The 27,659-nt window shown below is 36.3% G+C and overlaps 4 protein-coding genes and 1 long non-coding RNA gene across 10 annotated transcripts; 2 read left to right on the top strand and 3 right to left on the bottom strand.

Annotated features, from left to right (window-relative positions):
* Positions 1 to 124: 124 nt before the first annotated feature.
* Positions 125 to 1,989, bottom strand: LOC121236526 (fructose-bisphosphate aldolase, cytoplasmic isozyme 1). Its single transcript, XM_041132976.1, has 4 exons — positions 1,829 to 1,989; positions 863 to 1,545; positions 367 to 754; positions 125 to 286 (listed from the first exon to the last, which is right to left on the bottom strand). The coding sequence occupies exons 1-3, from the start codon at positions 1,854 to 1,856 to the stop codon at positions 392 to 394; spliced, it is 1,074 nt and encodes a 357-aa protein (XP_040988910.1). The 5' UTR covers positions 1,857 to 1,989; the 3' UTR covers positions 125 to 286; positions 367 to 391.
* A 406-nt stretch (positions 1,990 to 2,395) lies between these two features.
* On the bottom strand, positions 2,396 to 10,708 carry LOC121236525 (uridine kinase-like protein 3). Of its 5 annotated transcripts, none has more exons than XM_041132971.1 (16): positions 10,547 to 10,708; positions 8,812 to 8,974; positions 7,569 to 7,660; positions 7,185 to 7,254; positions 6,638 to 6,753; positions 6,259 to 6,355; positions 6,078 to 6,107; positions 5,583 to 5,662; positions 4,938 to 5,132; positions 4,702 to 4,785; positions 4,542 to 4,602; positions 3,945 to 4,005; positions 3,549 to 3,642; positions 3,388 to 3,460; positions 3,069 to 3,151; positions 2,396 to 2,939 (listed from the first exon to the last, which is right to left on the bottom strand). In XM_041132971.1, the coding sequence occupies exons 2-16, from the start codon at positions 8,963 to 8,965 to the stop codon at positions 2,760 to 2,762; spliced, it is 1,470 nt and encodes a 489-aa protein (XP_040988905.1). In that variant the 5' UTR covers positions 8,966 to 8,974; positions 10,547 to 10,708; the 3' UTR covers positions 2,396 to 2,759. The 5 variants fall into 5 exon arrangements, with proteins under 5 accessions (XP_040988905.1, XP_040988906.1, XP_040988904.1 ...); XM_041132972.1 differs by lacking the exon at positions 10,547 to 10,708 and adding an exon at positions 9,790 to 10,508; XM_041132970.1 differs by lacking the exon at positions 10,547 to 10,708 and adding an exon at positions 10,098 to 10,508.
* Positions 10,709 to 11,587: 879 nt separating this feature from the next.
* Positions 11,588 to 18,568, bottom strand: LOC121237260 (protein transport protein SFT2-like). Of its 2 annotated transcripts, none has more exons than XM_041133929.1 (4): positions 18,208 to 18,568; positions 12,391 to 12,658; positions 12,194 to 12,298; positions 11,588 to 11,891 (listed from the first exon to the last, which is right to left on the bottom strand). In XM_041133929.1, exons 1-4 carry the CDS (start codon positions 18,405 to 18,407, stop codon positions 11,781 to 11,783), a joined length of 684 nt encoding a protein of 227 aa, XP_040989863.1. In that variant the 5' UTR covers positions 18,408 to 18,568; the 3' UTR covers positions 11,588 to 11,780. The 2 variants fall into 2 exon arrangements, with proteins under 2 accessions (XP_040989863.1, XP_040989862.1); XM_041133928.1 differs by having other exon boundaries at positions 12,194 to 12,266; positions 18,208 to 18,553.
* LOC121237262 lies at positions 13,760 to 17,169 on the top strand. The gene is made up of 2 exons (XR_005934888.1): positions 13,760 to 13,892; positions 16,989 to 17,169. It is a non-coding gene; the product is annotated as an uncharacterized LOC121237262 (long non-coding RNA).
* A 5,077-nt stretch (positions 18,569 to 23,645) lies between the features above and the next one.
* Positions 23,646 to 27,118, top strand: LOC121236391 (heat shock cognate protein 80-like). Its single transcript, XM_041132808.1, has 3 exons — positions 23,646 to 23,860; positions 24,851 to 24,992; positions 25,087 to 27,118. Exons 1-3 carry the CDS (start codon positions 23,738 to 23,740, stop codon positions 26,922 to 26,924), a joined length of 2,103 nt encoding a protein of 700 aa, XP_040988742.1. The 5' UTR covers positions 23,646 to 23,737; the 3' UTR covers positions 26,925 to 27,118.
* Positions 27,119 to 27,659: the final 541 nt, after the last annotated feature.

Here is a 27,659-nt window from a genome sequence, read left to right as displayed (position 1 = left end):
GCTAGTTTCTTGGAGATCTAGGCAAGAAATTAATTCGAAAGAGATCAGGATTTCATTGTCATGGTATAGGATGATCAGATAAAATGCAGGTAATCAATCTATATATGATCAACTAAGTAATAAATTAAGGAATTAGGAAATTGCATTAATACAATTAATCATGGAGCAATATATATATATATATATATATATATATATGAAAAGTGATTAGAAGAATATGTACCAAAAGTAATAAAATTAGCACATGATGAGTAATTAAAGAGAGAACAGACTGATCAGAAAGATTCAAGTGAAATATTAGAAGATGATATTAATAAAATTGAAAAAACACCAGTACTGCTACGTACGTACCCCGCGCAGATAATGCATGAGTCAGGCAGGCCAGGCTCTGCTAGTATTTGTACCCCTTGACAAACAAACTCTCTGAAGCCAAACCACCAGCACTCCCCCCGCTATACTTTCCAAGAGTTGCCTCCGAATTGGCTTCGCACCTCCCCAAGAATACCTCCTGAGCTTTCCCCACATTCTCCTTCTTTCCAGCCCATGTCTTGAGCGTGCTTTGCTGTAATGCTCGCCCAAATGAGAATGATAGAGTCCATGGCTTCAGCACCTCCAACCTATTCATTGCGTTAAGATTTTGTGTTGCCTCTTCTTCGCTTTGTCCACCCGACAAGAACACAATCCCCGGTACTGCGGCCGGGACTGTTCGGTGGAGTGCCGTGACTGTGTACTCTGCAATCACCTCGGGTGGTACCTTTGCACGCACCAATACATACGTCCATTTTAGGAAGGAATTTATCGTTGAAATAACAATATTAATGAATTATATTATAATATATATGCATATTATTAATATACGTACCTTTGGGCTATCAGAGCCTGGCGTAACCATGTTTGGCTTTAGGAGTGTGCCTTCGAGGAGAACATGATGATCATTCAGTGCCTTGTAAACTGCTGCAAGCACAGTCTCGGTTACCGCAGCACATTTCTTAATGTCATGAGTTCCGTCAGTTAAAATCTCAGGCTCAACAATGGGAACCAGTCCATTCTCCTGACAAATGATGGCATAGCGAGCCAAGCCTTGCGCATTTTGTTGGATTGCCAATTCAGAGGGCTCGTTAGCGCCAATCTTAAGGACGGCACGCCACTTGGCAAAGCGTGCACCGGCCTTGTAGTACTGCTGGCATCGAGCTCCAAGCGAGTCAAAGCCTTGAGTGGTGGTTTCGCCATTGGTGCCGGCCAGCTCGACTGTGCCCTTGTCTACTTTGATACCTGGAACGACGTTGTTTTCTTGAAGGACTTCTACGAAAGGCTTTCCATCTGAGGTTTTTTGGTAGAGGGTCTCCTCGAAGAGTATGACACCAGAGAGGCGGGAGAGGGCATTGGGGGAGGTGAAGAGGAGCTCGCGCAGGGCTTGGCGGTTGGATTCAATGTTCTCCACGTTAATGCTGGCTAGACGCTTGCCAATGGTCCCGGTGCTCTCGTCAGCAGCCAAAATGCCCTTCCCAGGGGTGGCAATGTACCTGGCATTCTTGATAAGCTCCTCTGCATGCATGCATGCGCAAGAACATGAAATTAAACCCGGCCCTCCATATATTTGCGTTAATGGGTCTGTGTTATATATATTAAGAAACTCCACACACAAGTTGCAAAGAATATTAACAACAGAAGTTGGAAAGAATCTTAATTTGCTGCAAATCAGCTACTTCTAATTTCTCAATTGCAGTAGATTTAATTCTTACGTGAGAAGGCAACTTCTGGTTATTAATTTGATGGTCGATGCATGGCTCATCAAACAGAGAGTCGAGAGAGAGACAGAGAAGAATACCTGTATACTTTCCTACAAAGGCCGACATGGTTCAGGATATCGAGTGCTCGATGATCAAATTACAGAGATCAGGAATGGATAGATACAGGACGAAAGTGCAACACCAGCACCGACCTATATAGATTGGATTGGCTTCCAATGGGCATATACTCACTCCATGCCATTCATCAAACACGTGTCCAAAGATTAGCCCAACGAGGTTTATCATTCTCGGATAAAGCTACGAGTGATATATATCTCCCCCACCCAAGTGGCAACTCCTCCACTTCTTCTATTATCCCTAGTTACCTCGCGTACGTACGTGAAAATAAATAAAAATTTGTGTGGAAAACCTCTCTTCAATCATCCACTTTGGTTCTTCTCACAACTTGTAAGCTAACCGGTGCTTACGAAAAAGACACAAAACTTTGTGGCTCAGGCACGTCCATCCCGTCCCTAATTTTACATAAAATAAATAAATAAATAAAATCAAAGTACCTTTCCCACAATCCTTTTCTACTCAGGTGATGCTCAAAAATATTCTTATCAAAATTAAAGGGCACAAAATAGATACATAAAAACCCAGCATACACCATTACAGGGGAACTTTTATATGATAAAAGATCCCAGCTGGCTTCAAAAATACATATATATAACAATGGAAGCTAGGCCTTTAACTTGCCATCCTGCAGATTTATGCTGTAATGAAATGCCACTGAAACGATTGGATTTGCAATCAAACACCAACTAGTGTGCCATGAGTTTCTTAAAAATAAAAAATAAAATAAAATAAAATTTAAGAAGATGATAATTTCTGAAGTTCAACTCAGCCAAAATTGTTTGTTATATCTGACTGCATCATGATATTAAGCAAGCTCAGCTCTTTCTCCAAACCCAGTGCTCATCATCAAGTGAAAATGAGGGTTTGAACTAATTAGCAGCCCTGATGAAACTACTGGCAAGGGGCCGCCACCACTTGCTGATCGTCGTCATCCGTTCCAAAATATCTGTCTCCAAACTCACCCATGCCAGGTATGACACGGAAATCTTTGTTTAGACCAATCTCAATCTCAGAAGTCACAATCTTTATTCTTGGAAAGCATTTGCAGACCACATGTACACCCTGAGGTGCCTGGTGAGATAATAATATAGCATTACTAGGAGAGACTACGTGCATAGACATGGGGAAGTGGTAACTCAGAATGAAATTTGTTGCTAGGTAACGGGCTTTACAGAAACAATAACTTATGGACACACTTACTGATATGAGATTGAGAAATATAATGTTGGACTCCGGTACACCCTTCTTTAGAAGTAAGGAGATGGCTTGAACAGCCGAATTCCCTGAAGAAAAAAGGTAAAATTCTTACAGCTGATTTTATCATAGATAACAATATAAACTTGCAATTGTCTAAGCAACCTCATCTTATTTAGGGATTTCGTGATAGAAATGGACAATAATGACAGCCCACATGAGCATGAAAAATATGTAGAGGTATATAAAAACTAATAGCAACTCAAATAGGATAATAGTTTCCAAACGAGAACTAACCTGCATCTATCAAAAAATGAGAACTAACCTGTCCCTAGGATAGGATCCAATAGTAGCACATGCCTTTCCGAAATGTCCATTGGCAATTTTTCATAGATTAGCTTCTCAGTGATTGAAGCACCAGAAAAAAGTCAGAACAAAGGAAATAAAACACGTGCACACCCAAACACAGAGTAAAGAGGTACATACGTGCTGACCATTGTCACCTTCTCTATGAATAAGAATCTTCCCAATCTTGATACCTTTACAACATGCTCGCAAAGCATTCTCCATACTTTCACCACTAGCATCAGTTACATAAATCTTTTAACACCATACAGTAACGATGGAAAGGGGATCCAAAAGAAAATTGCACACATTACAAGTGCATAATGGGTAAATGACAAAATGGCAGAGGAAAAAAAAAACTAATTCTGAGTCTAAAGGATTGAATTAGTAATGTATGAAGTTTTTGTAATCTGATACTTCTACTTCAAGAGCATCCAAAGATTATTCATGGTTTTAACTTATAAGTGTGAAATAAAAAAAAAAATTAAAAATTGCTAACATATATGGGTGCCTTGAGCTTTTGGACTAGGTTAGTACCTCCTGATAACAGAGACACCACATAACCTCTTACAGAAATCCACACCAGTATACACAGACCCTGTATTTGCAGAAGGAAATGTTGTTAAAGCGGTAAATCATAAAGTAATATCTCATGATTTTAGAACATCAGCCTGACTTCCCATTAAAATAGCATTACAGAGTAAAAGTTAGAGCTGACAAGTTACCGCGTCATTTTACTTTAAATTTCTGTAATATCTTTACACACATGTACAAGGATAGCATAGATTTGGCCTTTGATAGTTTCTAGAGAACATTGGACACTGACCGACATTTTTCAATAATACAAGTAGTTGAACAATGAAAAAGCTTAATGGTGTTATCACAATACGAGCTCATTTAACTTGTATAGTAAATGTACAACCACAAACAAACATTTAAGTAACCAAATGGCCAACGAATACATCGTCCATATCACAATTATATACTGAAAAGCATAAATATTCACAGAATTATGTATGAAGAGTTTCTTCAGCTGACAGATTCAAGGTGAATAGGATCAACAACAAATAGAGTTCCCAAATGCACCGAAATCAGCATTTTGAGAACCTGTAAAGTATATTAACACCAACTTACCAGTTGGAGTCATCACTTGCTTTTCTGTAAATGGAAGATGTCCAAGGCCATGCTCAACAACCTAGTCAAGATTATATATATATATATATATATATATATATATATTGATAAGTAAAAAAACTGAGTAAAGGAACATTGGCTCAAAGGAACATATACCCACCAAACGGATCAACCGATCAGCATAAAAAACAAAGTCATGCTTTGTTGTTTGAGAATCACGTATGAGGGTATGCATACCCCGTATCTGGATGAGAACAAGAACAATCATTAGTTGCAAAGAACCATGATACATTAACTATTATAATCACATCAACCTCAGAGGCTGGAGCTCCAGCAAAGCTGTATCACTAGATCATAGGTAAAACTTGAAAAAGTTTAATAAATAGGAAGGCATACCTGAAAGGTTGATTGAATGACATATAAATTTGGGTATATTTTACAAAGATCATGCTGCCCAAGCTTTGTACGAATATGCTGTACGATCAAATCAATGGCTACATGATTATCCCCCCCACGGGGAATAATAATATCAGCATACTTCTTTGTTGGAAGGATAAAGTCATCAAAAGCAGGCTTCACAAATTTGGAGTACTGCATCAACACAATGCATCACCATATGTAAAACCAAAAACAGACATACACACTCAAACAATTAGCACAAAAACAAAATCCTTCGACCAAATTTTATATAGTTTGTTAAACAAATGTACGGAATAGAATAATCTAGTAAATTCAAGAGCTTAAATCCAAAATCTATATTTTTTGTTTTATAGTAGGCAATTAAAAAAACAGAGAGAGAGAGAGAGAGAGAGAGAGATCCAAGTACACAGGATGTGTATAGGAGAATCCCAAAATAATTTCCTAAAACCCCAACACCCATCCAAAGAATAGTATTTCATTCATTTTGCATTGAGGGGTTGCAGCATGAAGGTAACTCAAGCCTTATTGTCCACTAGTGCAGCACGCTTAAAACCAATAACAGATCAACAGATTATGACAATGATCTTTATGCCAGTGTAATTTAATTGAAAAGTTGCTAACCTGATCAAGTACTGCACCAATATCCCTACCCTTCTCACTGGTATCCCTTCTTATCCTCCTTGCTAAACGAACATCAGCATCTGCACTGAAAATTGTACAATATGAAGTAACAGTCCAACTTAGTGACACAATGAAGTGACATAAAGTACAATGTTAAGTGCACATTAAAAAAAAACTTTCTTTTGATGGACATATCAGAAATTGGTTTCAATAATTTGCAAGAAAATATCAAGAGAACCAAAGCAAATAACCATAAAATTTGTAGCAAGCATAAAGCCTGCATAATCTGGTGGCTTCAAATTCTTATGATTCCAAGACCATAACAGTTTAATCATAAGCACAAATCTTATGTATTTTCATTAGAATCAATAGATTCCACTCACAAGAAGTGAAAGTTCAAAGCATCAATACACTTTTTCAGGAACATACTAATGCAAAAGCACAAATTCAGGCAACAAATATTGAATAAAAAGAAGCAAGGTGACTAAAAGTTACCTTGAGCATTCCTCATAAAACTTCTTATGGCTGACAAAATAAAATACTGAGAACCTCAAATGCAAACTATAGGATATAAAACCACAATGTATTTTCTAAAATGTGAATGCTCGACAAAACCCAACAAGTGAGAGATGTACAATATATAAAATTACCAAAAAAAAAAAGGAAAATAGAGGACCTGTATCAACAAATATCTTCATATTCATCGACTCTCTGACACGTGGATCATGGAAAATGAGTATGCCTTCCAATAGTATAACATCTGAAGGGTTTATCTGCCAATAACAAATAACTTCATATAGTAAGTATAATATATTAATAATATAAAAAAATTATATTCATATATGAAATCAAGAATGGGGCTCCATAGAACTCTAGGAAGGAAAAGAACAAAAAACCAACATTTCAATGCAAGAAGTTGCCAGTCCCAATATCTCTCCAATGGGCCTTTGACAACTCTTTGTACAAAAAAAAAAAAAAAAAAAAAAAAAAACCAAAAAGAGCAATGATATGTAGAATGGTGCCTAGTGGACCCCCCACAGATATGAAAACAGTACCCTTCTTGCCGGAAACAAGTTTTTGTAACTCTTGAAATCGTAGTTTGGAATATCTACTGCTTGGCCATGCTTCAACTTCTCCATAACACACAACAGTTGCTCTGTGTCGAAAGCATCTGATAGAAAGGCAATTTTTCATTAAGAAGAATCAGTTGAACAGGCACAAAAGCTGAACCAAACAGCAAGCACCAGATATGAATAAAGAACACCATACTTATGTCTATTCAAGGCTACAAACGGATCAGATCAGATGTGCCTTGACCTGTTTTTTTCACAATGGATACCTTACTACCTAACTAATGAACTATTTGGATCATTTTTCCATCCAATGATAAATCCAATAACTAACGGATGGTGCAGGAATTGGCACTGCCAGTATCTAGTAGCCCTCTGATAAGTCAATAACAGGAAGCTACTTGATAATCTACTTGAACCATTCCCCAAAGGAAGGACAGAGCTCATTCAAAAAAAATAACAATAAGGAAATCCTATGCAGGTCATTGTTTCAAGGATATTCTTCAGACTGAAGTTGCAGAATTGCCCTCACCAGGATGGTCAAAATTGTATTCATGTACTCGTCTAAGTTCCTCCTCGTTCAAATCATGATAAAAGGAATCCTGCAACAAGAAAAACCAATACGAATATAATTTCCACTATCAAATGTAAAAGAAAGAAGAAGTAGAATATAATTATCCCAAAACTACAAAAGAGATAACTAGAAAATAACAAGCAAATTTAACAAAACAGAAAGAGCACGAGAAGATTATTTTCACAAATAATTGATGTTTATAATTTTTCTCACTTTCTCAATAATTCAGTATTGTAAGTCAGAAAGACATTTCTCCCACCTTAATGAGAACCTTGAAAAAGTTCTGTTTTGGAAAAAAAAAAAATGAAATTTGATCTGAAGTTTTGAATAAAAAAATATTACCTGGTTAACAAGTACAACACGTTGATCATGAAGTTGCTGGATAATCATATCGCAAACCGTTGTTTTACCAGATGCCGCTCCCCCAGCAACCCCTGTCATAGAGTAAGTACATCAGAAAACAGACGTGTTGAAGTATTTTTTATAATTGATGTGTTGAAGTATCAAGAGTGTGTAAAAGTTTTATGGTTCATTAGTCTGATAGACATTTAAAAAAAAGTTCACATACCAGCATCATGCACCAATTTTTTAAAGTTAAAACTAATACTGTAAAATCAGGTAAATTTTTCATGCTTACAAAACTGTATGAATATAAACTAAATAATTAAATGCACTTCTTCCATTAGCTTTAACCTTTCAGGACAATTGATAATTTAACCTAGTATTAGAGTAAAGCCCCGTTTGATTGTTAAACTCATCTGAATTCAACTCAATTCAGTCTAATTTTAAACTAGTCTAACATCCAAACACTCAACTCTCACATTACTAAACTCATCTCAACTCAAAACCTCTTTACATGTGGGACCCAAAACCTTTTCAATTCAGCACGTCTTTACACATGGGACCCACAATCTTTTTTAACTTCCCATAAAACATCTAAACTCATCCTAACATCCAAACACATTTAAACTCATCTCAGGTGAACCCCACAAAACTCACTCTACCATATCAACTCACTAATATTTATAAAGAGCTCAACTCAACTCAACTCAACATCCAAACGCAGCCTAAAGGTTCTGAGTTTGAACCCTGTTCCTACGCTTTAACCTTTATTTAATTAAATATTCCAAGTGAGGACCCACTTGTTAAGGGGAATCTGGTTCATCCCTGAGTTCGAATGCTGGAATATAGTTAAATAACTAGTCCTCTCTTACAGGCCTCCCCTTAATTTAAGCTTTTGGGAAAGCTGGTAACTTCACATACACATTCGGAACTCCACAACTAACTTTTTTAGTGTGCTTTGCCAAGGCTACAATTATTCCATTTGTTTCAAGTTTCTGAATTAGGCAGGAATGAAGACTGCCAATGGTAAAACCATCAATCTTCACCTCTGTGTGTTGGATTCTTCCATTTGCATACCAAACCAGATATACCAACCAACCAGTGTCCCTTTCTATCTTCTTTTTTTTTCTTTTTTTTTCTTTTTTTTTTTTTTTGGGGGGGGCGCACTTGATAGTGTTGCACCACCTTTTGATACCCCAAAAGCCATAGCATAAATTTTCATATATTTCCACCCAACAATTACCAATGACAAACGGCTGTTTATGCATGTTTTCAGTTGCTGATGTAGTTGGTGCTTCGATGTCTTTAATTCTTTGCTTCAGGGCGTCCATGTGAAATCCAGAAAAATGAACCCCAGAGGAGGCCTCCATTAAATCCATGACTGATTTAGAAGCCATTGCAGAGACCTAAAAATGAAAGTTATTAACGAAGGATAAATAAGGCCAGAAGCAGTGAAGAAATCAGCACAAAAGTTCAGCCTATACACAAATTGAGAAGTGTTCCACTCTCCCCTGAAAGTAAAGGTTGCCACATGAATAACTCACACACAAGTAGGCAACACATGCAATTAATTTATGCAAAAGAACTCATACTCACCCTCCTAGTTTGGTAAATGCAGATGGGTCAAACCAATAATGAGCTAAGCTTGCAGATCAAGATTACAATACATCATATGCTATGTAGCGGAGAAAAGAGGATGGGTGTTAAGTTAACCTTACTAATCACGCTTAGAAGTAAATGATGGAATTCTACTATGAGATTCAAGCAGATAGGAAAAGGTTCAAACCCAACTCATATGGTCCAAGCATGCAACTAAAAAGAACTGAAAGAGTGAGAAAGCATAACACAGAAAGCAAAAGACAGAAAGCATCACACCATTCAATTACAAATTTTAATAGTTGGTGACTTCTATTGCATGCGAGCCAGACAATGTTTGTAAACTCAATATGCTTAGTGTGCTCAGATTTGGTTTTGGTCAAGCCACCCAATGCCTCAAAGCCATACCCCAGACAACCTAAGGCTCAGTATTGGTCTTTTACTACAAAAGCCTGTCCACCTGGTTTATGATCAGGACCAGGAGTATCGCAAGTTCTTTCCTGGCATTTGGAAAAAAGTGTCTTTGGAGGCCTATTATCTTCACAACAGATTAAGAAAGCTTTATAGAAGAAACTGAAGCTAGCCCATATGTAGTACCTGCCATAGGCTAACATGGCAGTTGTACCTTATCCAAACTTTCCCCGTGATCACTACTAGAGAGATGCTATTCCTAGAATAAAAGGAATCATTTCTGCCCCCATATACAAACAATCTTCAACTAAATGAAGTAAAAACAAAGATGGGTATCACAACCTTCTTGTGATGTTTCGATGACATCATCTTATTAAGCATAAAATCAATCAGACAAGATCCACATATCACATAAGCAATTTTTATTCCTTGTACCGGAAGGCCCAATGTCCCAAGTTACATCAAAATAGTCAACTCGGCAGCATCCCTATTTATCCCAAACAACACAGAATGCAACACGACCTCCATCAAGTCAGCAGCAGCACGACACCTTAAAGCAACTCAGGAAACCTCAACTAACAGTACTTGTTTCATCATCGTGCATTTGCACTTGCAATGCAACATATCCACGTTTATAAATACAAATACTAATACACACGCATACATGCAGGCATATTTCTGAGACTGCAGTATCAAATTCCACTGATCTCCACCAAAAGCATCAGTTACTTGGGAAAAATATAAGTAAACGGCATTCTGGGCAACAAAAATTTTCAGATCCAATCAATAGGAAGTAAAAACCGAAAACTATAAGGTTAAATTGGAAAAAATAACAAAATCCAAAAGCATCCCAGATGCAGTTAAATCAACACACAACCCAAATCAATGAATGCAAGAAATTAACATGAGCCCGTGATAAAAGGGCAAAAAAAAAAAAGGAAAACAAATGAACTGGAGATGATTAGATATACCTGAAGATGGAATCGAGGGAGAAGTGGATCGAGAGGGGGGGGGGGGTAGATTGGAGGCAATTTATTGATATCTCTTTATTAGTTAATTTTATGCAGAACAGTAGTACGCCCCATGCGGACAAGCATTGGGTCAGAGTCAATCGAGGTGAGGGGGACATTTTAACTTGCACCCAAGTCCATGTTGACAAATACGGGGCTAAAGTTAGGATGAAATTACAGTGAAAGCCACTGCATAGATAGTATAGTGTATGTACTACGTCGTAGTAGTACGTAAAATACGTCGAGAAAGAGCAGCCATTGCCATTAATACATACATAATACGGAGATTTAGATTAGTGGTGGGCCAGGGCGGATTGTTACGAGATTGAGCTTACACGTCGTCTCTGAGTCGGGAGTGGTCACCATCCTTCTCTTCTTTTCTTTTCTTTTCTTTTACACACTATCAAATGAGCACCTCAGGATTAAAAGAATAATAATAATAATAATAAAACAAATCTTTATTTTAATTTTAACAACTTGCATGCAACATTTACATAGGCTCGGTTGGGATTGAGACATATCAATCAATCTTATCTCTTATAATTTTTCATGAATTTTTATATAAAATATAATAAATAATTTAATTTTTTTAAATTTCAAAAAATTAATAATATTAAAAATTAATATTCTAATAATATTTTATTCAATTTTTAACTTTCATCTCAACTCATCCCATCTCAACTCACCATTCAAACCTAACCTTAATTTTTTTATATATTATTAATTATCAAAATTGAGATATTACGTCCTCAAAACTTTTAAAAAAAATGAATAATGAAAAATTCAAATATTAAATTTAAGGGATGTTGTAAAGTGTTAAATTCATGATGAAAGTTCAATGTATTGGTGCATCCTTCCTTTTAACTGGTGGTTCCGCCTGTACGCATGTGCACAAGTGTAATCTTTCCAATTTGAGTCTTGATTGATTGGTGCATCAATATCGCTGGTTTGGGAGCTTGTTAACAGAAAACCGATACTCTGGGTTTGTAGTTGGACATCTACTAATTTCAATACATTCATATATCCATCAACTGTTTGCAGAAATTACTCGACCAAATTCCTCGATTGCACCCTGATGGGTAAACCAAACCAAAATGAATAACCAAAAACTTGCTACCTTCGTTTAGTTCGCGTAGCTACAACCAAGTAGGTGACACATATACAGGTCGGGAACCATAAAAACAAAAGGTCTGGATCACCTCCCAAAACATTTCATTACTGAAGAGGTAAGGGCAGATGAGAGAAATTTCATCCCAGCAGATCCACCAGGAAAGTATGAAATTGCGTAGTACAGGAGTGCGAGAACCTGCAAGTTCCAATGAAAACATCAATTTCATTGCTCAATTGGATGGCTCCTTATCTTCACGTTTAAGAGTTAATTGGTTGATAGACAGAATTGAGATCATCGTATTTCATTTCTCGGGTCTATGATAAATAACAAGTTAGAATCAATCAATGAAATGCCCAGAACATTGTTGCATCTTCTTCTGTGAAAACGAGGTGAAAAGATAAACCAAAAATTATGGGGACACATAAAGTACGACAATCCAAGGTCTAAAATCCAGTGAGAAAAATAAAACACGCTTAGTGAAGCATGAAATTTGATACCTGTATCACAGAGAAAAGCACAGAGAGTATGTAGCTGTGAAGCACCATGGAGACATATATGGTACCCGCCATACTGCAGATAAATCCCAATGTAAGAGGTAGCCTCTGGATAAGTAAATAAGAAAAAATATAGCATTAGATGGCTATGTTGCAAAAGGTAAAATAAAAGGTGTGTCCAAAGTAAGCAGAGAAAATACCTCCTTTGACGACATGTGAGCGAGCTGATTTGATGGACCCCTGAGTGCAAAGAACGACCCAATGATAAAGCCACACCCAAGGGTAAAGCATATAGCAAATTTCTGGGGCATCAGCACCATGATTGGAAGGAACATGGTAAATGCGATGAAAACAAAGAAAACCCCAGTTGCCAGAAGCAAGCCAAAATACATGAGTGCTTTTCCTGAAGGAATACTACTAGTGGCCGACTGTAGATTCCCGGGTAGATCTCTCACTCCTTTAGAAACCCTGAACAAGTATCAAACAGAGATTGCATAACTGTAAAAGAAAGAAATTACAAGCTTTCAATTCAATATCATGCCTAGGGGTGTAATCGGTACGGTCCGGTCATGGACCACCCTTTTTCCGGACCCATTACCCTCATAGACTGGACCAGACCGTTAGCTATCGGTGCGGTCGGTCCATTCAGCCTAATTCGGTCTAGGCTAGTGTAAAATGGGCCAAACATACAAAAAGCTCAAAACCGCTTCTAATGTGTATTTTGACTATTTCCGGCTCATCAATACAAAAATACAATGTTTACACTTTCGAATATCAACTATTTATGTTTATTTACACATTTTATACTTGAAAATAGCCTTTAAAAATTTGGAAAAATTATCAAAATTATCCATATCCATACAAGAGAATTAGCAATCATCATAATAAAGTTAAAAACAAAAAATAGAGAAAATGAAATTAAAAAATATATCATCGAAACTCCAAATACATATGTTCAATAGTGATAGGTTGGATGAAAATTACATAATTAACTTATATAACTATTATATAAAATAATACATATAAAAAATATTTTAAAAAATTATATATATACTTCAGTCGGTCCAGTCCAAAAAAACCAAATCCATGGACCGGACCGAATAACTTACACCCCTAATCACGCCCAATTGAACACGCAATCCAAAATTCAGAATTATGTTGCTTCGGCAATTATAATAACGAGACAATGGTACAAGCGCCTTTTGCCCAACCTCAGATTGTATATAAAGAAAACAAGATAACTTTCCTTTGTATGGACTCTAATTTCATACGCTACATCGTCTAATAAAAAAAAAAAAAAAATCACATGCTACATCCCATAGCTAAAACACGAATAAGAGCTCCACATTAAAACTTGAGTAAGGTTGTTTGCAGGATTTGAGGGATTCTGATCATAAATTAAAACTAGAGAGTATATATGATATTGAAACTCTTTGCCAATATTACATTGAACTATGTATAAAATGTGCACATCGTAGACCCTGCTCAAGCTAAAGCAAACTAAATGTGCACATCGCAGACCCTGCTCAAGCTAAAGCAAACTCAAAGCCAATTAGGATCCTAGCACCATAAATTGGATTTCCCCATAGATATGGCAATGAAATCCCCTCAACCTCTTAAGTTGATAAAAATAGACATCTTTGCATACTTTTTTTTTATTGGCACCAGGTGTCCGGGAAAAGCATCCCGACTAATCCCAGGGGTGCTGTAACACCCCGTTCCCGTAGGATAGAGATGTTATTAACATTTATAATATAGTGCCCGGTAAAGAGATTCATATCTTGAAATACCTCATTTATTGAAATTCATCAAAACGTTAAAACTGGATTGAACATGATTGTTTTAACAACTGAACGTAAAATAAAAGAACATAAACTAATCCTATGAATGACATAAAAAGGAATCTAATTCTTGTGTGAATATCACTTATTCATTCCTAAGTCTTTGTACTAGATCTATTCCTGGCCATCCAGCTCTGCATCATCATAGACATCATCTGCGAGAATTAGACATGGAAGAAAACAAGAAGACAAACAAACAAAATGAGTCGAATACTCAGTAAGTAGCACGTCATACCGTAAAATATAATTTTTGCCTAACATACATTTCATTTCTATGAGACTCTTCAAAACATACCTACAACTTCAAAGATTACAATCAAACACGTAACATGACTTTCTGAAGGATTTTACATACGTATATCGTCATAGACTCACATAGCATATGTTTTAATCATTAACCAAAAGCGGAAGCATACATAATCGTGGCAAACATGTAATCGTGAATGCATAATATCTTGTTTATCTTGTCTTATCATGGAGTGAAACACGCTTGGGTCCGTGTTTCACTTAACTTGCATAACATGGAGTGAAACACGCTTGAGTCCGTGTTTCACTTAACTTGCATAACATGGAGTGAAACAAGCTTGGGTCCGTGTTTCACTTAACTTGCATAACATGGAGTGAAACACGCTTGGGTCCGTGTTTCACTTAACTTGCATAACATGGAGTGAAACACGCTTGAGTCCGTGTTTCACTTAACTTGCATAACATGATGTGAAACACGCTTGGGTCCGTGATTCCCTTAACTTGCATAACATGGAGTAAAACACGCTTGGGTCCGCGTTTCACTTAATTTGCATAACATGATGTGAAACACGCTTGAGTCCGTGTTTCACTTAACTTGCATAACATGGAGTGAAACACGCTTGAGTCCGTGTTTCACTTAATTTGCATAACATGATGTGAAACACGCTTGGGTCCGTGATTCACTTAACTTGCATAACATGGAGTAAAACACGCTTGAGTCCGTGTTTCACTTAATTTGCATAACATGATGTGAAACACGCTTGGGTCCGTGATTCACTTAACTTGCATAACATGGAGTGAAACACGCTTGAGTCCGTGTTTCACTTAACTTTCGTAACATGGAGTGAAGCACGCTTGGGTCCGTGTTTCACTTAACTTGCATAACATGATGTGAAACACGCTTGAGTCCGTGTTTCACTTAACTTATGATTAACCACGCTTGAGTCCGTGGCACCGTAATATTTCTTAACTTCCTTAATGCATGAAAATTTATTAGGTTTTCATGAATATTTCTAACATGGCATATTCTTGTACATGGCATAGCATAACATGGCATAATATGTCATATTCTTGTACATATCATAGTATAGTATGTCATATTCTTGTACATGGTATAGCATAGCATAACATGACACTTTCTTATACATGGCATAACATAACATGGTACTTTCTTATACATGGCATAACATAATATGATCTGAATATTTTATGACATTTCATGGCATACATAATCTAAGTACTACATGAACATGGCTCGCATAATATGGCTATTCTATTACATGGCATACTTGACTTGAATTACTACATGAATATCTCATTGCTTTCATACGATTTTTAGTAACATTCAATTAATCAAACAAATTCATTCATTCAAGCATAATCTCATATTCCCTCAAGATCATGAAAGGAATCTAACCTTGGCTTGTCTCTTAGCGTAGCGTAGATATCCATCATAAGCACATCATATTTTCATATATGACAATAATATTCACAATACGCATACATTTATATGATCATACTATTTACTTTTTAGCGCTGCTTCCTGATTTCCAACTTGTAGCGCGTTACCGATACGAGGTTCTAAACGTTATTAATTTCCTAGCGAAACGTGTCGTAATGCTCTATGTAATTACATACGTATAATGGAATTTAACATATTAGTTATCTTGTTTCCATGCAAAATTAATGAATACTTGTAATATATATAATTAATCAAGAATAGATAGCTTAGTAGTATAATCGGGTTTAATATAAAGCTGCTAGATAAATGGCGTAAAACTAAATCTAAAATTTAGGGTTTTATCATGTAAAAATATATATATATAACTTAAAATAATAATCTAATTAACTCCTACATATTGTCTACGTAATATAAGGGAATTTGGCCTACTAACACAAGGTGCTGAGAGGAATAAGGATTGGGTCTAGTACAGGACAAAGCCCATATGATAGTTCAGCCCTTACAAGAATAAATTACCAGGCCTAGTGGGCCTCAGAGCCCAAGGCCCACTTAACATCAAAAGTAGTAAACATAAGTCTGAGAGGAGTTGTGAGAGGGAAGGTGTCGTGTGATAACATGAAACTCACCGAGGGAAGAAGGTTGAGGTGACGACGGCTCTCGAGTGGCTGGAATCGACCGGCGACGCGACTGGGACCTCGGAAGGGAGTGCAAGGCGGAGGGAGGTGTCTGGTCGGCGGGTTCTGTGGCTGTCATGAGGTGATCCGACTCTTCTAGTGGCCAACGGAGGGCGTCGGCGTGTTCTGTGGTAGTTTTCGGCGAGGTGGTTGATTTGGTATGAAAAGTAGTGCTAGGGTGGCTGTTGGGAAGTGGTTTTCTCTGTCTGCCGAAGCTACTATGGTGGCTAGTGTGCGAGAGTTTCCTCGTTTTTGCCAAGGGTCTCGTGGGTTTTATAGATGAGGGGAAGGAAGCTATCGTGAGTGACCTGGAGGGGTTTAAGTTTGACTAACCTTCGGAAAAATACTCCCACAAGGAACGGAACACTTGAGAGGATATTAGAGTTTTGAAGTGTTTGAATTAGAGATAATTTCAATTCAGAAAACTCCCAGTCCAAAAAGATAAAAGAGGCGTATAGTAGAGAAATCCTCTTCAAAACAAATTACTACCTCAAAACATATCTAATAAAATAATAACAATAACAATAACAATAATAATAATAATAAATCACACTTTTGGACTCGGGGTGTTACAGGTGCACATACCCTTGACAAGGAGTTTCCCACAAGTCCACATCGGGTAATTTAAGGGAAAAATCCCCCAGTCCAATGGCCCCTATATATTGTTTGCACCCAGTGGGATTCGAACCTTGGACCTTGGAGGGAGCGTACCACCAAAACCAAGGCCTTTACCACTTGAGCCAACCCCTAGGGGTTTCTTTGCATACATAATCCTCACTGCATACTTCACAAAATGAACAGCAAGCTGGGTGTACACGATTATCTACTTTAAGTACCGAGCTGCTGGTGATATAATATGCTGCCAAATAATTATTGGGCAACTCCATTGGTTCAGGACTGACGCATTCAAACCTGTCAAAAGAAGTCTCTAACAAGTAATTCACAATGAGTCATTGCCCAATGCTCAGCAGTACAACATATTTGGAAGCAGGGCTTTGTTTTAAATCTTCCCTATAACAGAGAAATGGATGCTCGATAAGATATATTAAACCAGAAATGCAAAGTAGATCCTGGCAATCTTTCATTGCATTAACTCGAGATATCAAGGCTAACACTTAATTTATAGATGAGACATGGGCGTGCGCAACTCTTGATGGTAGAGTATGACTAAGCATGTCCTTTCATCCACAAAGTGACTCGGACACCTATCTTAAATTTCAACCTGACAACATCATACAAATTGCTGTCTCGGGAAAGGCATACACTTAAGAGTTTACATGGTAGCACCACCTTTCATCGAACTTCACGATTATATTTATAAGATTTGCAAGTGCATCAGCTTACAACTAACCTAGCTCCCAACGCAGTTCCCCCTTTAAACGGATATCGCATACTTTATCCACAATCAGTGTTAATCTGTGAAAATTAGAAATCAAGACTCTAGGTTGATGTGATGCCCCTGTTTAGTTGTCCTAACTAAAACCTAGTTCACTTTTCTAAGTTGTTTCTATAATTTGGCCAGTCGCTTCACTTCAATGCACCTAAACAGAAAAATCAAGCCCAAACGCAGCAAAATGAAACAGCAACTTTCTACGACCTCCCTGTGGACAATATCGTTACTCCAGTACCCCCAATCCTTTAATCAAATTAAAATATTTTAGTAACCATCGGACTCCGGGATGTCACAGTCAAAAGCCCAGATCCACATACTGAGCGCTTAATTCAAACAACAAAATAAAATAACAAGCAGATAATAAAAAAAAAGGGGCTTAAGTTCAGAAATCAGAGGCTTACACATTGAAAGTGCCAGAGACAGTGTCGTTAGCGGACCTGACCGCAGCTTCGAGATCGAAACCCCGGCCCAGATCAGAACCATCCTCCGAATCTTGTGAGGCCGCATAGGAATTCCAATCGGCTAGCAGAGAAGACGAGGGTTTCTGCTGGTCTTCGCCGTTACTGCTCCCTGAGAACCATCCTTGCGCCATTTTCTGCATTATTTTTTTTTCATTTATTTTCCCGGTTACCAAACACTCTAGCTTTCTAGGAAAATATAATTAGAAAGGGCGCACTCCACGACTGTAGCTTTACTCGTGCACGGATGCCAGCCAAACAAGCGACGCTGCCTGCTTGAGTTCAACGACATTAAGGGTTCATTTTTATGCAAAAAAATGACTGACAAACCTCTCAAAATAAGATTTTTGCTGAATTATGTAAAATTAATATAAAATATATACAAGCTACAGTATAGTAGTATACTTCTACGTTTAACATGCATTATTCATTTATATAAATAATTTAATTATTTTTCTGTTTCTTTATTTCTCTCTCCATAGCACACATATAGAGTTCTATAAATAAACTATGAAGAGTTATAATATTATCAAAATTCTTTATTTTAATACAGAGAAATTACTCTTGATAAAGATTTTGCAAAACGTGAAGAAGTATAAAAATTTCACAAAAATTAGGATGAATGAGTTTTTTCTATCTTAATTTTCTTTTAAATTTTTTTATTGGACTATTAATGTCATTTTTTTTTTTTATGGAAATAGTCTCGTTTCATTACTGAACCGAAGTTACAACTGTGACTTATCAATATATAGAAAAATCCAGGCTATAAGCCAATTACGCATAAGTTCTGGGGCTTCTCTACACACAAATTTCTTTATAGCGAATATTGTCTTAACTTCTTAATAAACTCTCTCCTAACAGAGAAAGCGTTCTATAAACAGAACCTGAAGGCCCCTCTATCCTCATAGGGAGGAAAAATACGGGACATTGCTATGGACACTGAATCCAATAGCCTATTTCTATTTTATTAAAAACTAAAATAACAAGAAAACAAATAAAACACATTAACAACTAACAACTAAACTACAAAACCACAAGCCTCAGTGTGACCCAGACGTCACGCCCACCACAGGCATTGGCATCTCGAGCCCTGACGGCACGAGCACCCAGCTCATGCACGGACACAACAGCCTCTACTACGCAAGTAGCACCTATGCGCGAGCACTGGTCATACGATATCACTGGCCATGACATCGCCCCCCACTCTCGAATAGCTCTTGCTCCAAATTACAGACGATCCAAAGGAACAACACCTTACTTGGGTCAACAAAAGAAACAGAAGAACACAAAAACAAACATATCAAAAACTGGAATAGAACAACAAAGAAACAGAAGATCCAAGCGAATAAACAGTGCACGATGCGTCGGCAGTGGTGCGTGCAAGGTACTAGTCATTTTAGCAATAGAAAATATTGCAATCAAATTAATATATTAAAAAAAACATTGAAATATATAAAAATATTATAAGTTTAATGGTAGTGAGAGAAAATCTTTAAAATAAAAAAAATAAATAAGAAAAAATAATATTTAAATGATAAATATTAAAAAAAGAAGAAGCTTATATATGATGTATTATAATAGTTGTTAGCTAAAATAGAAAAAATAGTTTTTTTATTAATTATTTTAGATGAAAATTTAAATAAACTGTTGGAAATGCTCTTTCGAGTTCGATGGCAGATCTACTTGCTTTATATTTTAATGATTTAACATACAGGTGATATAGATGATGAGAAAGCTTGTTAATTGTGTTACAATTATAAAAGCTTAACAAAAATTTCATTCAAATTTGTTTATTAATGCATTCAATCGGTTAGTACAGAAAATAAATATTTTGTCTATAAATAAAGAAATCGTATAGAAGCAATTAATGGAGAGAAAATAAATAAAATGGTATTAATCTTGCCCTGGACTGGTCTTTTTGTTGGGCTTGCTGAGGAGAGAGAGCCTGTCGAGGAATGGGCAGCCTAGTTCTTGGAATGAGAAATGGCTCCTCAAAGCGACTCCATATATTTTCATTCCATGCAACTATATTTAGTGCCTTTTTTTTTTAATAAACTTATATTTTTATTTGAAAATTATCCACTTACAATTATTTGTTATAACTTTTATACAATTATATAACAAATAAATTATATTTTTATAAAATAATTTATAAAAATAACTTCGTTTTACACAAATATATTTATTTTAATTAACACGTAATTGTATAAAGATTAGATTATAAAAAAAATTATACGTATATCATTACTTATTTTGATTTAATATCACCGTCAACTTATCAAGGCAATTTTTTGTTTTAGATAAGTTGGAGTTGAACCGTAGTAAAGTGCGCTTGATAGATAAACTTCGGGCCTCTATGTCTAAAGTGTTTAAATAATCTTAAAAGTTTTTTAAAGACAAGATTATGTTATATGAGTGTTATATATTATTTTATTTTTAATCTCGAACAAGCTAAAAATTACATTTGAGGAAAATCATCATTTTGATCTTTTTCCTCAAATGTGATTTTCTAAATAATGCGGAACGTAATTTTAATTTTAAAAAGACTGTCAATAGACGAAAATATCTATACAACTTTAATATGTTACAATTTTCAATCTATAAAAAAATATGATCATAATCTTTAAAAAATCAAATGATATTTTATGTCATTTCTACCTTAAAAAATATTTTTTAATTATTTTAAAAACAAATATAACATGTTTGAAAGTGCTTTTAACATATGATTACCAAACACTAAATAGTTTTTTAATAGTATAACTTATTATTTAAACTCTAAGCTATAAGTTCTAAAATTAAAAGTCATATTACCCACTAGAATCCCAAACATACACTTTATATATTTATTTATAGATGTGGTGTTATATATATTTATAATTTTATTTACAATATTACACGTATGGACTATTCGTCTCATTTTATTAATTTTTTTAATTCAAATTTTAAAATTTAAAATATTTTCTATTTGAGTCTGTCATTGGTTTATCTATATGTAAATGCAAAATCATATATTTTAGAGATTGTCTTTGTCATTCAAGAAAAACTCACACATTGGATTATGCATATTTAAACTAAAATAATAATAAAATATTTTTTTATTATTATTAATTTTTCATATATTTTGCAATTAGCACCCACAACAAATATGTTAAAGGTAGAGCAGGTGGAGAGAGAAAAAATAATAATAAAATACACATTATAGAGAGAGTGAGAAGAGAGAAAAAAATTACTAAAATAGCATTTATAGACTGAAAAGTGCATCTGCAAAGATATACTGACATTGTTCATAGCTATGAAAATATTTATATATACATAATCCAATGTAATCAACTCAATAGTTTAGTTTCGCAAATATATATTTGCATTTATATATAGGTAAACCAATACCAATACTACGAGAGGTCAAGTGTAAAATTACAAGGAAATATAGTATTTTCGACAAATAAAATGGTTAGAAAAGTTGGTAGAGTTCTTAATACTTTTCAACAAAAAATCATGTATTTTTTAAATTAAAATCTCTTTGAACCTAGAAATCGTATTTTCGCTCTTTTCCTTTTCTCTATATACAGCCGCCTCCCTAAAAAAACTCAGATTAGGAGAGGAAGGGAGGAGCCAAAGCTCTCAACTCCCCTAAAAAAACTCACTCCCTCATCTCTCATCTCTCTTCCATCTTCTTTTTATTTTTTTAGTTTTGTTTTTTTTTTATCGTTCACAGTAGGGCGAAATACAAATTTGTTGTTCTCCAAAGACAAGTGACCACCACACGCCCCATCGCAAGATTTCCAAAGTGCCGATTCTTCAGACGGATGAAGAATCTTGTCGAACGGAACGACGCGTGAGCCACATGCACGGCCTAGAGTGCGTGCGTGACATTCACGTGCCACCGTAAGGAGAGCTTTATCGACGCCACACGTGACTTTTCTGAGACCGGTCATCTGTTTCTTCAGACTTGAAGTTCCACCGTACTTCTAGGGTGGCACGTGTCCCACAGCCTCAGTGTTTGCATTTTTTATTTCCTCTAAGGTTGAAAATGTGGATGTACAACTTTCCAAGCTACAATTCTCTATTTTTTCATGCATCTTTTACATTTTTTGTTTTTCCTTTGTTTTAGGTTAAAAAAAAACATAATCTCTTGAATTTTTGTTTATAAAGTGTGTCATCTACTCCATCTTAGACAGAGTATGTGGCTATTTAATTATGTCTTAGGACATAATGGTCTTAGGACAGAGTGTTGTCTCTCAGATGATTTGTCTGTAGAGAGTTATAAGAATGTACTAGACCATATCAGTCACAACAAAATTTATGTATTAGGGAGCCTTAAAAGCAGTAGTCGACTTGTATTCTGTATGTTTCAAGTCAAAGTTGTAATGTTCCGTTATTGATGAGTAGAGTTTGTTCTACTTAAAAAAAAAAAAAAAAAAAATCCTCTATCCTAATGTAATGTTTTACATAGATGTTATATTGTATAATTTTTGTATAAATAATGACAGGCTTACTAATTTCCTACCATTCTTTTTTTATTCTATAGAATATTTGAAATTTTTATTTATTTGTTATTTTTTTAACATACTTAATCATTAAGAAAAAAATTAAAAAAATATATAACTTCACTAATAGTTAATTTCTTAACCATTAAGTAATAAATAAATTAAATGAATAGTAAATAAGTGGTAAGAAACGGTAAACCTATCATTATCCTTTTTGTATACTTTATAGCCTTGTATCCATTTTTGTCAATCTCATTTGTTTTCGCAATTCATCTTATTTCATTTCATTCAATTATTATAATTTTTTTTAATTTTCACATAAAATAAATTAAAAATTTTAATTTTTTAAATATGAAAATAAAAAATATATTCTAATAATATTTATTCAAATTTTAATTTTTCTCTTTTTTTTATAAGCTTAATTTAATTTATCTTATCTTACGTGCGAAAAACGATTCTTAAATTTTCAAGCACGACCGTCCGTGCTACGGGACACCGACCACACAGGTAACCCAATGGAAACTTTCTTAAAAGTTAAAGGCACTCCGTGTCACATACACATTCCTTCAACCAAATAAAAAAGAAAAAGAAAACACTACTTTATTCATTTTATTTGATATTTTGATAGCTAGTTAAAAAAAAAAAAATTATTTTTATTTAATCATTAAGAAAATGATTTAAACTGTTGGTGTATTTTTTCTAAATATTTAAATATATTAAATAAATATGAAAAGAAAAAAAAAAAAAAAGAAAAAAACCTAAAGGCTGGCGCATAGTAGCCTCACCCAAAGTAAAAAATAAAAAAAGAGAAAGAATAGTTAATTTATTACGTATAATTAGGCAACAGAAGGATCTAGAAACCCTAGCGAAGTCCACTATAAAGTCTCGCTTCCTCCTCCCAATTGGCTCACCATTTCCTCTGAATCTCTGATCACCCGTCTATTTCTTCTTCTGCGACTTTAGGGTTTATTCACGGCGAGAAAGGAATGGCGGAGACCGAAACGTTTGCTTTCCAGGCCGAGATCAACCAGTTGCTCAGTTTGATCATCAATACCTTCTACAGCAATAAGGAGATCTTCCTTCGGGAGCTCATCAGCAATGCTTCTGATGTGTGTTTCTCCATCTCTCGCTTTATTTCTTTCTTTGGTGCCTTCCTCCCCTGAATCCCGTGATTTTATTTCTTGTTCTAAATGTTTCGTATTTTATGTTCTGATAAATGTTGACTTGGATCTTACGCCTTGTGTCGAGATCGTTTCGTTTCGATTTACTGCTCTGGATTCTTTGAGTTCGTTTATAAGTCATGGTTTGTTTGATTTATGAATCTGGCTTTTGGATTCCCAAGTTCGTAGCTTTTTGGTATCGTACCGTGCAATGTTGTGTAATTTTGTAGAATACATTATTGATATGATACAAAAATAAAATTTTCTTAAAAACTTTTTCTATATGCCTGTGTGCTCCTGGCGTTCGAACGGAGATGTAGATCGGCTACGTTTGAAAAATCAGAACGTTAATAGCCTATATTTCTATCCATGAATTAACTTTTTACCGATCAAAATTAATAAATCAGAACGTTAAGTTATGCTATTGTTTAGTATACATATTTGGAAACTATCAAATAATTGGACTGCTCTGATTTTTGTTATCTCAACCTTATTGTTGAATATATGCGGAAAATCTTAGTGTTTAGCTTGACTGCTGTGAATGGGCCGTGTTTGATACCGTATCGTTTGACTGCATGTTTGTTTTGATTTAACCAATTTGTGATAGTATCTAGGCTTCGTACATTTGTTTGTTTTATGTTTGTTTCTCGTCCAACATATTGAATTCAATGTTTTCAAGTTGTTTTCTTACCGAATGAGTTGCTACATGGATGGAAATGCATACGTATCCGCCCAAGCTTTTCTTTGGATTCAGTAAAATATAATGTCGTGTAGTGATATACGTTTTACTTTGATTATGGTTGTAATTTACAGAACATGTATATCGATTGACTTCGCACTTTGTGTATAAGTTATTTTTCGTCTTCATTCATTTGAAAGTGCCGGTTCTGAATGCCTTCGAATGGTTTGTATGAATATTCTATTTCTTATCGTGTCCAGGCACTGGACAAGATCCGATTTGAGAGTTTGACTGATAAGAGCAAGCTAGATGCACAGCCTGAGCTGTTCATCCACATTATTCCTGACAAGACAACTAAAAGCCTGACCATCATTGACAGTGGTATTGGCATGACTAAGGCTGGTAAGATATAGCAGGAGTTTGCCGCCAGTAATTACTTAATACATTCTGTTGCATGGTATTGTATCTCAGAATTTGCTAAATTGCGTATGTGCAGACTTGGTGAACAACCTTGGTACCATTGCTAGGTCTGGAACCAAGGAATTTATGGAAGCCCTTGCTGCTGGTGCCGATGTGAGTATGATTGGACAGTTTGGTGTCGGTTTCTACTCAGCTTACCTTGTTGCTGAAAAGGTCATCGTCACCACTAAACACAATGATGATGAGCAATATGTCTGGGAGTCCCAAGCTGGCGGGTCGTTCACTGTTACCAGAGACACCTCCGGGGAGAGTCTTGGTAGGGGTACTAAGATTACACTCTACCTCAAAGAAGATCAGCTTGAGTACCTGGAGGAGCGCCGCCTGAAGGACTTAATTAAGAAGCACTCTGAGTTTATTAGCTATCCGATTTCCCTCTGGGTTGAGAAGACAACTGAGAAGGAAATTTCTGATGATGAGGACGAGGAAGATAAGAAGGATGAGGAAGGAAAGGTCGAAGATGTTGATGAAGAGAAAGAAAAGGAAGAGAAGAAAAAGAAGAAGATCAAGGAGGTGTCTCACGAGTGGTCCTTGGTCAACAAGCAAAAGCCTATTTGGATGAGGAAGCCGGAGGAGATCACAAAGGAAGAGTATGCTGCTTTCTATAAGAGCCTTACCAACGATTGGGAAGAACACTTGGCTGTGAAGCATTTCTCAGTTGAAGGCCAGCTAGAGTTCAAGGCTGTACTTTTTGTTCCCAAGAGGGCACCTTTTGATCTCTTTGACACAAAGAAGAAGCCCAACAATATTAAGCTGTATGTTCGCCGAGTTTTTATAATGGACAACTGCGAGGAGCTGATCCCCGAATACCTGAGCTTTATCAAGGGTATTGTGGATTCTGAGGACCTCCCCTTGAACATCTCAAGAGAGATGCTACAGCAGAACAAGATTCTTAAGGTCATCCGCAAGAACCTGGTTAAAAAGTGCATTGACCTGTTTTTTGAGATTGCTGAGAACAAGGAAGACTACAACAAGTTCTACGAGGCCTTCTCTAAGAACCTCAAGCTCGGTATCCATGAGGATTCCCAAAACAAGACAAAGCTTGCTGAGCTTCTTCGCTACCACTCCACCAAGAGTGGCGATGAGATGACCAGTCTGAAGGATTATGTGACCAGGATGAAGGAGGGTCAGAGTGATATCTATTACATTACTGGAGAAAGCAAAAAGGCAGTGGAGAACTCTCCGTTCCTGGAGAAGCTGAAGAAGAAAGGTTACGAAGTTCTATATATGGTAGATGCTATTGATGAGTATGCTGTAGGGCAGCTCAAGGAATTCGAAGGGAAGAAGCTGGTCTCAGCTACCAAGGAAGGGTTGAAACTGGATGAGAGTGAAGATGAGAAGAAGAAGAAGGAAGAACTGAAGGATAAGTTTGAGGGTCTCTGCAAGGTTATCAAGGATGTGTTGGGTGACAGGGTTGAGAAAGTTGTGGTGTCCGACCGTGTTGTCGATTCACCCTGCTGTTTGGTGACCGGTGAGTACGGATGGACTGCCAACATGGAGAGAATCATGAAAGCCCAGGCCTTGAGGGACAGTAGCATGGCCGGCTACATGTCGAGCAAGAAGACCATGGAGATCAATCCCGAGAACCCCATCATGGAGGAGCTCAGGAAGAGGGCTGATGCGGACAAGAATGACAAATCTGTGAAGGACCTTGTTCTCTTGCTTTTCGAGACCGCCCTCCTCACCTCTGGCTTCAGCCTGGACGACCCAAACACCTTTGGCAACAGAATCCACAGGATGCTAAAACTTGGTTTGAGCATTGACGAGGAAGCAGGCGATGGTGACGCAGACATGCCTCCCCTGGAGGAAGAAGCAGATGCCGATGCTGAGGGCAGCAAGATGGAGGAAGTTGATTAAAGCCTTTTTTTATTAAAAACTGTCGCAGTTTCTATTTTTTTTAATTTTTATGAACATTTTATCCTCGTTTTAATATATATTCCTCTTTTGTGCCTCACTGCGAGGATCCGAACAAATTTTTGGCAGATGCTTATATGATTTGCCTTGGAATATCATGTTTGCTTTTAGATTATGGAAAATGCTACTTGTCCCAACATGGTCCCGTCAAATATATATATTTTTTAACTTAATGACTAAAGAAATGTTTTTAAGTGATGTTGTGAATTATTATTTTTTAAAATGTGTAAGGATATAAAAAAAGAATGAATGCAAAAAAAAAAAAATAATAATAAAAAGGCCAAATGACCTTATCGGATGGACTACACCTTCTGTGTGTGCGCGATTATCCTAAATGAGGTGGCATAGGGTTTTCGGTTTTGAAAATTTGATCGACTTCCCAAATTCTTTTAGGATCGGGGTGACAGTGAGCCAAGTCCACAACTCAGAAGGAGAGAATCATTCATCGGGGCATGACTCACGGTGCCAAGTCCCTTTTATCCTATAGCCTGATGGTGTTAGAGCGCACGCGTGCGTGTTTGAGATAACAAGGAATTGCGTGCATTTGTCTTACTGATTTGATGAAATCAGTAGGCTAGTTTCTCTCCTTTACCTCTGCGCGTCTTCTAATCCCCGGCGTACTTTGAATACTAGCTGCCTCTCTGCCTGTATGGGACTTTGCGACAGCAGAATCCACAT

This window comes from Juglans microcarpa x Juglans regia, chromosome 6S, assembly GCF_004785595.1.
Source record: "Juglans microcarpa x Juglans regia isolate MS1-56 chromosome 6S, Jm3101_v1.0, whole genome shotgun sequence".
In the NCBI taxonomy this organism is placed as follows: Eukaryota; Viridiplantae; Streptophyta; class Magnoliopsida; order Fagales; family Juglandaceae; genus Juglans; species Juglans microcarpa x Juglans regia.
This window is presented reverse-complemented; position numbering and strand designations above follow the sequence as displayed.